Source organism: Telopea speciosissima, chromosome 5 (assembly GCF_018873765.1).
Source record: "Telopea speciosissima isolate NSW1024214 ecotype Mountain lineage chromosome 5, Tspe_v1, whole genome shotgun sequence".
Lineage (NCBI taxonomy): Eukaryota > Viridiplantae > Streptophyta > Magnoliopsida > Proteales > Proteaceae > Telopea > Telopea speciosissima.
The window spans coordinates 45,214,779-45,229,039 of NC_057920.1; the positions used below are offsets into that span (position 1 = coordinate 45,214,779).

Below are 14,261 nucleotides of genomic sequence, written 5' to 3' on the forward strand. Positions count from 1 at the left end.
GATGTTAGTCTAAGTTCGATGTTAGTTCAGCTAGTTCAAAGAAACCAGTAGCTAAATTCCAAGATATGCACATATATCCTTGAGGGTTCAAAATCCTAATGAGGCTATAATTTGTAATACAAATTTCCTTAAGATGGATTCCATCCTTGAGAGCGTGTTTCCACCCCTGTAAGAATCTTGTCAGCTCAGCCTCTTTTGTGTCAGTTGAACACGAAATTCCTACAGATGTTAAAACACTCTGACCATCTAACAAAAAGCTATAAGCCTAGCCTGTTAGTCCCATTGATGGTTCAAAAAAGCCTGCACAGTATAGAACAGGGAATAGAACCTCAGGGGGAGGGATGTTTTAAAATGATAGAATGGGTCTCTAAAATTCAATAAGGACCCAATCCACAGTTGAAAGAACCTTTTGCATTTTTCCTTGGAAGGCTTTCTCGCACATGGGTATAGGAAAGAATACTCTAATTTTGAATGATCACCTCAAATGCCTCATATGTTGTATTCACTTCTTACCAAGCGAAAAAGATGTTCCTGTTTTTAATGCAGCATAAAGACATTCAGCTTCTGAAATATTACAGAGAAAACAATGGAAAACTAACAGTTCAAACAACTCCAATTAAATCATCCTTTAAATTGCCATTCCCTACGACACATGGGGCAATGTGCTTGAGGAGTCTGCGAATTCACCCATTTCAAGATGCAGTGAAGATGGAATGCGTGATTGCATGCACCCCAAACTGCAAAACAAGAAGATGGCATTAACAGAGAGAGAGAGAGAGAGAGAGAGAGAGAGTTGTGATTGTATATTGAAAAATAATGTTCAATATGGAGTCATGGCATTTATATTGATAAGCCAACTTAATTGTGATAACTTGTATAATATTAGCTAATAGTTTTAATACCAGACTCGTTGACAAAATTTCTCCCCCCACCCCTCTCTTCTATCAAGGGGAGACAAATCCTTGTTTCAGTGGTAAAATCACTAGCCGTTGATAGCACCGGGGGGTTTGGATGAGGATGGGTTATGGGGTGAGGATTATTATGTCTGTACCAAAAAGAATAGGGTTGACAAATCATTAATAATGTGATCATTGCCCATTAAATCTTTCACTTCTTAAAAAGAACAAAGGTAAAAAAAAAAAGGTTTCATGGCTGTTACGGTTGACTTGCCTCAAGCCCATGGACAAGCTTCAATGTGGCCTTTGAGCAATAATGGTGTTTCTGGGGGTTATGCAATTACTGGTGTGATCTGATTTCTATCTGCTTATTCAATTTCTCTAAATCTAACAAGTAATGGATCTTCCTCCAACAATCTTCAAGGGGTATTTGACAATGACTTTCTCCTTATTTGTTCATTGTTTCTAGATGCTTATCCACTTGCTCCCATCTCATTTCTTAAGCTGAGAGGATTCTCTGTTCTTTTGGTAGTTACAGCCAAATGCGTTGAACTTATTTTGCGAGGATAATCCACAATAAATCACAACCACCACCACAACCCCCCCCCCCCCCACAAAAAAAAAAACAGTTGGAAATGGCTGGATGAGATTTACAGTTTTCACTAAAAAACTTCTCCAATTGTACTGGATCCCAGTCGATTGGGCCATCTTGAGCATCAAACTCTTCCAAAATAAATTTCCTTCCTCGAGGTCAGCGCCAGGGTTTGGAGTATTGGCATCCATTCAAAATTCAGATTCACAACGGGGAGGCATTCTTCTAACATTAAAAATTGATATGCTAAGCAATAACACACAATTTTAGAAGGAAAATCTATAAACATCCAGGGGAAAACCTGCAGGAGGAAAATGAGTCTCTAACCCTGGTGAACCCCTCATTGGGACTCGTAAAACGCTTCCCCAGGAAATAATGAAATGGGTTAGCTGGTACTCCTGTTTGTATCTATGTAATGAAATATGAGGTCAAGTGGTTGAAAGTCAAGGAAATCTTCAAAATAACAACAGAGAATCATAAATCATCCTTGTTTCAGCCATTTCCCAAGGCTCCATTTGTTTCGACATAAATATAGATTTGTTAAAAAAAAAAAAAAAAAAAAAAACCAGCATAATATCACATAAGAATTTATGTAATAATGGAGGTTCTGGAGTCTAGAAATAACTGGTGTGATTTCATTTCTATCTACTTGTCCACTTGCTCTCACTCCATTGAAGTTAATGGCTCTTACTTCTCCAACGTAGTACTTTCTAAGGATATTCGACAAGGTGACCCACTCTCTGTTTTTTTTATTATTTCTATTTTTTATAATTTAATTTTAGACAGGAAACTCGATTTGGAAGCCAAAACTTTTGTTTACAGTAGATGAACTTCTGAAGATAACTTTTGGCTGTCCCAATGTTTTTTAACTGTCCGGCACATCCTAACGTTCCAGACGCATTAGAGGCTGTCAGGTTTTAAAGTCACTGTTCTTTGGGAAGTTCTGTATCAATCAGTTTAGGGGATGATCTGAGTTGCCACCAGGCGTCCAAGCGTCTCGGACAGTGTTCCGGACATCCCTTCAAAACACTGCTTAAAACCATAGATCGAGAACTCGTGAGATCTCGGTTTTCTAAGGGGTCGAGACGAGATGGCATACGAATCTCGACCCAAACTCCTTTATATGAGTGCCAGATCTCGAGATCTCAGTGAGAAATCTTGGTATACAAACATCTATCTATGCAAGCCTTGGTATACAGACACTTATTTATGCCAGAAACCAAGACAGACACTTATTTATGCCTAATACCATTTAATCAAACATAATGAACATATTTGAATATGCAATATTGAAAAGTTAAAGTTAGAACTCCCACGGTATGAGTGTTGTTTGCTCCCTTTCTCTCTCCTCCCTTCTCTTTCTTCTTCACCTGATCTGCTCCCAGCGATATCCACAGCTAGACACTTCTGGTCGGAGACTCCTCTTCCCTCCAAGTACGACCTCCCTCTTTCCCTTCGTTTCTCTCCACCATTAGTATTCTCTTCTTCATTGCTTATTTTTCTGTTACTATTGATATTCCTTCCTTTCTTTCATGCTGTTAATGGTACTTTGGATTTTGGGAAAACTTCATTAGAACTTTTTGATTAACAGCCCATTCCATCTGAGATTCTGAAAATCAGTATGCTACCTTGGGGCGAATCAGTCCCTTGAATATCATATACCATGAGTTATAGATCTGAAACCAGGCCAGGTCCTTCCCTTCAAACAGGTTCAATTTCAGTCGGAAAATATCCCCTCATTACCTATTGTTTTAGAAGTCTATTGGCTGGATTTTAGGGGAAAGTGGGTTAGGATTCACCCACTGAAATTTCATGAGATTTGGACCCCATACTGATGAGATCCATCGCAGGCTACTAATCGCTGGTTTCTGGTATCATGTGTGGCTGATATCATGGGGAAGAAGATAACTTGGTGAAGTGATTTTAAACAACACCATAATCTTCTTCTTACCCTTTATACCCTTCCCTTCTTTATCATTTGTCCTTATTTTATCATCCCTTCCAAGTTTGTCCCTGTTAAATAAATACAAAACCATTTGCATCCTATGTTCTTTAAGATGGGGTTTTCGAACCCGGGATTGCATTATACTCTCTAATAGATAATAAGGAAATACAAAAAAGCTTCCCTAGTAACTAGTTAATAATGCTGCAATTTGCACATCTACCTTCTTCTTTGCTGGATAGAACCCCAAGTGTCTTTTGTCACCACTTGGAACATGCCCTGCTGACATGGGAGCACACAAGGAGAACCTAGGTAGACAATTCTCTTGCATTAAAAGACCTTTCTAAACACGTGTCTCAATTCTGTTCTGATTTCCTAATTCCTATGCATCAAGATTCAAGAATGACAAAAGAAGACAGATTTGAGTGATGGACATTTTCAATGGAAGAACAAATGGAGGGCGTTGGAAGCATGGAACTAAAACTCGCGAGATCTCGACGAGATTCTCGGTTTTTCAAGACCTTGAGACGAGATCTCATATGAAACAAAAAACTACCTCATCTCGGCGAGATCTCGGGTCAAGTCGAGATCTCCAGTCGGGATCTCGACCCAACCCACTTTATATTAGTTCCATATCTCGCGAGAGAGTCGGTACCTGGACTTTGTCTCAACTGAGAGGTTGTTTGGGAGCTGCTGCCACTGGTTTTCACCATTTTTGAGCTGGATTTCGTTGGAGAAGCTGCTATGTGGCACAGTCTGAGCCTTACTGGCGTCGGAAACATGGCTTGGAAGAATAGATGTATCTCATATATGTTAACATTGAACTTTACATTTGTAATGTTTATTTAAGTTGTTTAACATTAATTGTATGATTTGATTGCTTTTAATTACTAAATTATGTGTAGAATAGGACCTATTAGTACGTTGTCGCTTACCGACCTAGGGTCCGACGTGAAACTCCTATTTGGACTTTGTTTTTGCAAAATCTAATAGTGCCATTGCATTTAAAGAGTACCAAGTTTCAGCCCCAAAATAGGTCTAAAACCCATCAAAACCAATCATCGAGTTGAGGAAAAAATAATTACCCCAACTCGAGTGAGATCTCGAGCCAACTCGGAAATTTGACTGGTCGAAACCTGTACTCGAGACAAGTTTTAGTTCCTTGGTTGGAAGCACACCTTTCAATGATATTCAAGAGCAGTGGGGAGCTTGATAGGACTGATAAATAAGCTAGAAATGCTGATGTATTTTTTTTTTTTTCTTCTTTTTTTCTTTTTTTGGAGGGGGGGTGGGGAGTAAGGAGGGGGTGAATCTTGTTTTAGCTGATGGAAACAACAGCCACAACTGACTACTCCTAGAGTACCCTGTGTAGAGGCATCAGCAGCAAGAAACACTGGGACAGAGAAGAAGATGAGGTGAAGGAGTGAGCAGTGCAAAATGCAATTTATGACTTTGTTTCCTTACTGATCATTAGACTGCACAGGGGTATGTGATATGTTCAAAAACAGGTGAAGAGTGTACTTCGGTATTCTATTGACCATTGATAATTTTCACAGTTTTAGAAGGTAAGAATTTGAATGAGAAGCATAGTAGTCAAGGCGTCGCCTAGGCGTCCATGCGGTTTTGTTGGGGCCTAGGCGACCTCCGCCTTATTGCAAGGCGTCCTCTGCCTTATTGCAAGGCGTCGTGCACTGTTTTTTATTGGTATCGAACCCGGTATTGGCCCTTATTTATGCCAAAAATTATTTAAGTAAATGTTTTTATATTTGGTATTTCATTTACTTAAGATATTATTCACAAATAAGCAAATACCCCCATATTTGAATCCAATAAAAATAGTTAAAAAATAAAATTCCAAAAGGATAAAAAGTCAACCCCCTAGTTCAAGAATAAAAATTGGATTTTCAACGGTAGGTAAAATTTTCAACTTTCTAATGCTGAGATTTTCCTCAAATCTAAAAATTCTATAAATCTTAATATGGTAAAACATTGCTAAAAACCAAAAGAGCGGTAAAATATTCATTTGTTTTGATATCTAAAAAAATATTTTCATTCAAAGCGATTTCGACAGCATTCGCGCATACAAAATAAGGTTTGACCGAAACATAACTTCTTTAATATAAATCAGATTTAAGCAATTTTGAATTTGTTGGAAACCTAGTTTTGTGCTCTACCTAATACTAAGTCTCATGTAAAAATAAAAACATCAAACTAGTCAAACTTCTTAGAGAACAAGAACACTTCTCTAAATCGAGAACAATTTGATTACTTATAGATAAGATCATATTTTCCAAGAACAATATAAACCAAATGTGAGACTAGTATAAACCAAATGTATGTTTGATTGTTTCAAACTTCCAATAGCTTACTTCTTCAGTTCTGTAGTCTTCGAGTTCTATGTTGATTTTTGATGACTTGATGTGGCTTAATATTGATTTTTTATGACTTTATGTGACTTAACGTGGCTTAATGTTGATTTTTTATGACTTGTGGAGGCTTAATGTTGATTTTTTATGATATAAGGTATATATTGTAGCATACTAAACTGTTACACCCACACCCGAAATATATCCTAATACCCCGGGGCAATTTAGACTTTACCCAAAGGGTAATGCCATGGTAGCAATGGTCAACACCTATGACCGTGAACTTAAAATATTATTATAAGTGTCCCCTCGAAGTCCTTGAAGTGCGGGTCAAAGCCCCACATCCCCTATTATTGATTTCGGCCTTGACAGCAGGAATGGACCCACGACCGGATCCACTGCTGGTGAATCTGACCGATAATCCGTCCGTGCTATCATGCTGGTTTTATGTGTTTTTTGTGTGGGGCCCACGACCCTGTGTCCTGGACCTCGGGGCTATGCTCCTGGACATGGTGGACCCCACCTTTGACCTTTGAATGTTGATTGTGCTATGTTGTGGGGCCCACACGGCTGAACTAAAACAAATAATGATTTTTCTTTTATTTGGACCAAGCCAAACAAGCCCTAGACTAAAACACATTTTTGGGCCTTAAGCTAAGCCAAACATACCTTAACTAATTGGACCCATAGTTGTTATGGCGTCCTGGAGCTAGAGAAAACCACATATCGAGCTCCGCCATGGTTAATGTATAAATATCGACCGATAGGGCCTCCATGGCGTCGCCATGGACACCAGACCACAATATATGGGCATATTGGTCAATATTTGTACATTTGAATGTATAAAAGTTAGGCTTAAATTTTTTTTTTTTAAACCATTTAATAGCTTAGATGCTTTTTCGTTTCAAGTTACACCTCCAATACACATTAACATAAAAATTAAAAACATTAAACATATACCCTAATTTGGGGGAAATAGAAATCGCAAAAGCCAAAAAAGAAAGTTCGAGAGTCGAGAGGAGAGAGGAGAGAGTCGAGACAAAGGAATAGTTCGTGAGACAGAGGATCGAGACTTCGGCAAGCGGCAACTTTGGCTTTAGTTCCTGGCTTCCTGCAGCTCTCGGCAGAGAGAGTTCTTCACTCCTTCGAAGTTCGAACCCCTCCGGCAACCTCCAGGATTCCAGGCAAGTAATTTTTTATTTTTTTTTTAATTTGGTTCTTCTTCCTCCTCTGAGTCCTCCGGCAACTCGATCTTTCAGTTCAGTTCTTCTCCTCCCAGGCAATCCTCTTCTTCTTCTTAACTTCTTCTTCTTCAGTTCTTCTCCTCCCAGCCTCCGGTAATGATTACAGCCAGTACTAGTAGTATTGTTTTTTTTTTATTTTCTTCTTGCCTTGCACAGCCACACATACACAGTTACACATACAGAGACAGGGAGAGAGTCGAGAGACAGAGGGGGGGGATTTATTTCAGTTAGTAGTCCTCTCGGTTTTTTTTTCTTTTTTCTTTTTTCTTCTTCGCAACTACTTGTACAGTCACAGAGACAGGGAGATAGTCGAGAGACAGAGGGGGGGGAGGGGTTTATTCCAGATATAGCCATGGTCCTCTCGGTTTTTTTTTTTCTTTTTTCTTCTTCTTGCCTTGCAGTTGCAGGCTTGCACAGTCACAGAGAAGGTGTTTTTTTTTATTTTTTTCTTCTATTTACCTTGCACACAGCCACACGGCCCACACATACACACACAGAGACAGGGAGAGAGTCGAGAGACAGGGGGGAGAGGGATTTATTATAGCCAGACAGCCAGTAGTCCATCACTGATCACTCACAGTCTCACACACACAAGTACACAACCAAGGTTCTAAAACTCGGGTCTCGGTGGCATCTTGGCCCAGCCAAAAACCGAGACGAGTCGAGATCTCGCCGGCGAGTTGCTGCATTTTTTTTTTTACTCGAACCCCCAACTCGGTGGGTTTCACATATATTTTGGGTCTGCAACTTGGCATTCAGCCTATTTCAAGCCATTTAAACACAATGGCATGCCTAGATTTCCCAAAAAACAAGTCCAAATATGAGTTTCACTTTGGACCATAGGTTGGTAGGCGACGAGTCATACTAAAACAACCTACTCTATCAAGGATTACACAAATTTTGTTGAAAAAAATAGATTTGGGGAAAACTAGAAAATACCTTTGAAAATTCTTGAAATAGGTGATGATTCTTGGACTGTTGGAGTTGAGTCTTCAATTTAGCACTTGAATCTCACTTGAAACCATGCAATCCACCCAAGATTTGAAGGAAAGAGGAAGAAAATGGAGCAAAATGGGCTGTTTTCCCTTTCTTTAGAGCTATGGATAAAACTCAGCGAGATTTTCGAGTTCTGTCCATGTAGCTTAGTTTATAAAATGGGTTAGATGGTTGAAATGGGAAGAAAAAATGGGTCAAAACCCATATCCAGACCCGATACCAAGATCTCGGCGAGAAATTGCATTTTTATAACGTAAAAAATCAAGAAAAAAAACTTCAAAATTGGTCTCATTTGGCTGGGTCTAGACGATACCGAGATCTCGCCGAGAAAGTGTATTTTTATAATGCGTATGGCATCTCGACTCAAGTTTTTGAAAAACCGAGAAACTCGGCGAGATCTCGCGAGTTCTCGAACCATGTACACAACAGCAGCAAGCACATATTCAACTCCATAAAATCAGTTTTTTTTTCCCTTCAGCTTAATGTTAATCAGCTAAAAACCAGTCCTTTGATTTTGTGTTTTCCATCCTAGCTTAGGACTTATCCCAATTCTCAACAGCTGCATTGATCAGTTTATGTGGGGTTAAAATAATTAGTTGATATTTTTCTAGTAGTACACTTTCATGTTGATTTTTTATGTTATAGGATATATATTATAGCATACTAAATGACATTAAAATTGAAAAAATAAAAAATAAAACATGGTCGACATGATCGCCATGGCAACGCCATGGTGGGCGACATGTCGATATATCGACGTGACACCCCTCCACTGACTTGGATCGCCGTGACGCCGTGACAACTATGATTGGACCTTAACACTTGGGGTCTTAAAGAAGAAACCAAACTAACCCTAAGGCCTAACTTAAGTGAAAATGGGTTTTGGGGTTTAAGGACCTAAGCAAACAAGCCTTAAGGCCCTTTTTCTCTTTAAAAGAGAGGGCTTAGCCCAAGATTCTCTCATTTCATCCTTTCTCCAAAGAGCAAAACGTGGGAAGGAGAGGAAAAAAGGAAAAAAGGAAAGAAAGGAAGAAGAAGAAGAAGAAGGAGAGAGGGGGAAAGGGAAATCAACTCCCTCAATCACAGCCTCTTCCTCCCCTCTTGCTGTCCGGATAGGATAGAAGAAAAGAAAGGAAAGAAGGAAGAAGGAGAAGAAGAAGAAGAAGAAGAAGAAGGAAGAGGGAGAAGGAAAGATTAAAGAAGGCTCACCTAGCCTTGTGCTTGCTGCCTTGATTGAAGGTAAGCCATCTCTCCTCCTCCATTTCTCTATTTCTCTAATTTCTAGCTTAGGGTTTTGGATTTTGGAGTTTGGATTTGGCTTGGGTTCCACTTGGGACCCAATGCTCTTGTTGGGGACATGATCCTAGTCCCTTGAGATGCCTTTGCATACCCTTGCACCTCTCTTTGAAATGTCATTCACCCAAGCCATGAAAACCTATGGATTTCACCCAAAAACCCAAGTTTGGGTTGAGGAATGAGATGTAGACCATAGATGCCTTAATACATTGTGCCATTAGGATATTTGGGACCCTAATGAACCTTGGAAGTCATCCCTACAAGCCCTTAAAGCCAGTGGGGGCCTTGGGAGCCAATTCGGATGCAATTCGGAGTTGAAAAACTCATTTCTGCTGCGAGCGGACTCAACAGCAGACTCACAATCGTGCATCCGCCCGTGGACCCGCCTTCTGGGATGTGTCTCGAGTGTGTCTCAGGGTTCGAACGGATGCACAGGCGGACTCACACAATAGAATCCGTTCATGAATCCGCCGGCTGTTGACAGCATGACCACTGCTCAGTATTTTGGCCATAACTTTGTCTATACATATCGTATCGACGTGATTCAAGTTGCGTTGTAAAATAGACTCATAGGGCTACATTTTCTATGAAGGAACTGTGGACCCAATCGAAATAAAAGACCCCCAAAAGTGGGTCCAAACCTAGCTGATATGTTTTGACAGCAACTTTAGAACATGATTGTAATCCGATGACCTCGCCCACATTGTGGCTGCTTGTGTATGACTTAATAAATCTTATTAGGGGTTAATTACCACCTAAAGTGCCCCCTAAATATATCAATTAATTGACCTACCGGGGTGCCAAGGTCTATCCTTGATGCCCTCAAAACCCCCTTGCTGTCCTAAGGGACTTGTGACCTCATCCTAGAATTGGGAAAATCCTAAAGTGATTCCAAACTCGTGAATCCCAAGACTAATGCTTAGACTAGGCCTTGGTGGTCTTGTTGGACCTTGAAGTGATCCTTTTATGGTCCTAAAAGCCATAACACCTATAGGGGTGAAGATTGAAAGTGATTGGCTTAGGAAGTTTGTGTTCTATTTTGTCAAACTTAACAATAGTAACACTTGGGGAAAACCTTGGAGTTGGATCCAATCCCTTGAATCCTCTAAGTCCTATAAAGGACTATGTATTTTGGACCCCCAACGAAGGATTGGACTCACCTCCCTAACCCTGGAACCCTTGTGGTTCCATGGACGAAAGGCTGAAGGTAGAAATCTTCTCAGATTTCAAAAGAATGGCGGCGGGGGAACGACCGGACTCACCTGACTGACTCCGTTCCTTCACCCGCCCTTGCTATCTTTACCCAAACTTCAAATAAATTGTTGGGACCCCTCATGGGACCTACCTATACACTTCTAATAATATTCTCACGCATCCTCAGACTTCGTAACTAGTACGGGAGTACATACATCAAGGCAAATCTTACCAAACACACCGAACGACAAGCAAGCAAACAGTGAGTGGAGGTTAGACTTTGTTTGTTTATTGAGTGATTCTATGTTTAAATGCTATGTTTCATTTGCAATCACTTTACTTGTCATACTTCATTCATAACGCATATTTGCATTATTTAACTATGGTTATGATCATGTGAATGTTAGTTGATGGTTATATGTTGTGATTGTATTGAAAATGGATGAAATGATAATGTGATTGTTTAATGTCTCTCATCATGTATTATATTTGGCATGTTATGTGCCGTGTCGTGCTGGTACCCGGGTGATAGATAGAATGGGACGTTGATGCACCCGGAATACCTCTCGATACGATAGATTCATATAGTATTTTGCACAATATTGCATTTGTAATTTTGTGTTAAAGGGACATGGGTGGTAGATGTGTAAGTACCTACACTGTGACCGCCTTATTGGTAATCCAGCCCGGGGATCGAGGGTGTGTTCTGATACCGTGGTTGAGATTATCGGAGATTTGCTGGGAGACCGATGGTGTGTTCCTGGACAGGCAGACTTCCACCGACATAGTTAGGGGTATATCGTTTGGGATCGAGGATGTGTTCCGGTACCAGGGATATGTCCCTACTACGTCGTAGATTAATGGTGTTGTATCGTTGGGGATCGAGGGTGTGTTCCAGTACCAGGGATACAATTCCATTACTCTACACAGCATAGCATTCATGCATACATTACATCATCATCATCATCATCATCATCATCGTTCATCATTATTCATATTGCATATCATATTGTTGTGTATGTTGCATGACTGTAAACCGGATCTGATGTGCAAGTCATCACTGGTGGTATGGGACGTCAAGGATGGTTGCTCATCAGGTTCGGCTTGTAGTCTAATATTTGTTGTGTGTGTGTGGTTCAACTTTCTGCTCATTAGGCTAGTGTGTGGTTCAACTTTCTTTTTAGATTATGATGCAGGTAGTACTATATCGAGGTGCGATGGAGGACTTGGACGATGCGGAGGCGAAAGCAGGATTATGGATGTTGATACTTTAATTATTTTTTGTATTTCATGCTGCATGTGCTGCTGCATTTTGATGTAATGTTCTCTTTTTCTTTGTATTTTCAAATCATCTTTTAAATGTAATAACTTTTAGGCTATGTATTGTGCTCAAAGATAATCCTTTATATATATAATATCACTGTAGTTATTCCCTGAATGAGAATCAGCGGTATTTATTTTAAGTCTTCCGCTACTCTGATATTAGCCCTGATTCTCGACTGTGTGACTGTGAGGTAAGCCACTGCATCGAGATCCTGGCGGTGATTAGGATGTTGGGGAGCATCCTAGTCATACCCCTTTTATAATATTTTATCCCCTATTGGGATGGGGGTGTGACATAAACAATGTTAGAAAAGGGGGAAATAAAAAATAACACTTGGGGCACCTTGGTCGCCTAACCGACGCCTAGGAGGGAGCCTTGTCGCCTAAGCGCTTAGACACCTCTCCAGCGCCTTGGGTCACTTTGCCGCCTTGACAACTATGAAGGGAAGAGGCTCATAGGAATGACTACCAATGTTCTAATGTTTTGTTCGTATAGTTCAGTACTCATTTCCCTTAAGTTGCCCCCTTCAAACGGAGTTGTGCTCTAGATAGGCATGAAGAAGAATTGATGATTCACCAAATCATCATCACCCTGAGTACTAATGATACGGTTGCATTAGACTGGTTAGATCAGTTCAATCCTGTATGGAGGCCTAGGCGCAAGCTTGGGAGGCCCACAAGGTGCTTGTGGTAGTCCAATGAGCTGAAATTGAGTTAAGGTAGTTAAAATATAGGTTGAGCTTTTTATTTCATGGGTTTCATTGTTATGAACCTCAATTATAAGCTTATAAGGAAGGGAGGAAGTTAGTACAAGAGATTAGTAGGTAAGCGTTTGAGTTCAACTAGGATAGTTATTAGCTAGATAGAGTTCTATAATTAGTCTATTTACTTTATTCAGTGTGTGAGAGTGATTAGGAGTCTTTTTTTGAGTCAGTTTAGGAGTTTCAAAAGGGTCTTTTTATGTATATAATACACCCTCATCAGTTAAGCATGAATTGAGTAAAGAATTTTGAATTTTTTTAAAGAGTTTTGGAGCTGTTGAGCTCTGTATACAGGATTGGTATTCCCGATCTGATCTCCCACTTTCTAGTTATGTTCATCTTACTTTTTAGGAGTGATCTTTCCTCTCTTCTCTACTACTATTCTTCTTGCTACTTATTATTAATTCTTCTAGTTTGCAGTTCCCCTGTTTTCTTCTGTGTTTCAGGTTGTTCTCTGCTACAATATCTCTTTATTGACTTATTGTTCCGGTTTTCTTATAATCTGAGACCTAAGAATTTGTTGTTCAACTCTCTGAGATTCTGTTAATAGTTTCTGAAATTTCTGGTCGAATACTACAGTTTTAGATCTGCTACTGTGAGTCCCAGTACCACTAGGATTCTTCTAAAACTAATTATTCTGTTATTAGAACTAGTTCAAATTCTGCAGGTCTATTCCACCAACAGAATAGATCACTCAACCAAAATATTTGGTTATTCTGATTTGCCTCAAGTTATAAATTTTCTCCCAATTCTGGTTTTGAACCGTGTTCTGCGATCTTGTCAAGTACTAGTCTCTTGCTGGATTTTCTGGTACAGGATTAGCCTACATTAACTAAGACCGAAGACCATTGGAAGAGAACTAAGATTTTCCAAAACAACCAGTGGCTTTGTGTTCAAGAGGATCATTAATGGCAGAAGTAGCAAGAACTCTGTTGGTTATATACATTAGGTTGTGTTTGGTTGAAGGATTCTGAGGAGTCGGATTCGACGGAATCTGGATTCTACATTTTAAAGCATGTTTGGTTTCTCAGAACACGGTTCCATGTTGGAATCCAAGAATCCACTAGAATCCAATTTTATGTGTAATTTTAGAATTCACAAGAATTCACCTCTAGGGGTGAATTCTAAAATGAGTCCAGGATTCTTGGCCTAGGTATTTAAGAGGCGTATTTTTGTGGATTCTAAAAATCGAGCCTAACCCTACTCTCTCTCGTTCCTCTCTCACGATAACCCAAAGAAGCTCTGCAACTCCTCTGCATCTCAAAGCCCAGGCAAATCGACTCCATTGAAAGACAAATCAGCCTTCTGCAACTCTCTATTACTTGGTTAACATACGCACGCAACGCTGAAGCTCATCTCTCTCTCAGCAACTCAACTGACTTGCTAGACTAGGCGTCCGAGTGTCCAGGTATATCTTCGAAACCATTGCTCCTCACTCTATTCACCCCTCTTCTCTCTCTCTCTCTCCCTCTCTCTCTTTCTCGCTTTAGCCTAGGTTTCCATTCACTCGAAGTTAATGAACTGAATGGCGAGAACCGTTGCTTCTCCGTATCCCTGTTCCACAAACCAAAGTTTTCTCATTTCCCCAATCGTTTTCTACCCCAAATCCCCAAAATATCAAACGAAGGTTTTTTCATCCTCATATGCATAT

The 14,261-nt window shown here is 40.0% G+C and overlaps 1 protein-coding gene across 1 annotated transcript in view; it reads right to left on the bottom strand.

Moving 5' to 3' along the window:
- Positions 1-443: 443 nt before the first annotated feature.
- The window catches only part of LOC122663003 (anaphase-promoting complex subunit 11-like), a 35,270-nt gene continuing 21,452 nt past the window's right edge, over positions 444-14,261 (bottom strand). The window contains exon 3 of the mRNA XM_043858710.1: positions 444-737. Coding sequence (XP_043714645.1) covers positions 622-737 — 116 coding nt within the window. The 3' untranslated portion in view covers positions 444-621. The remainder of the gene's footprint in view (positions 738-14,261) is intronic.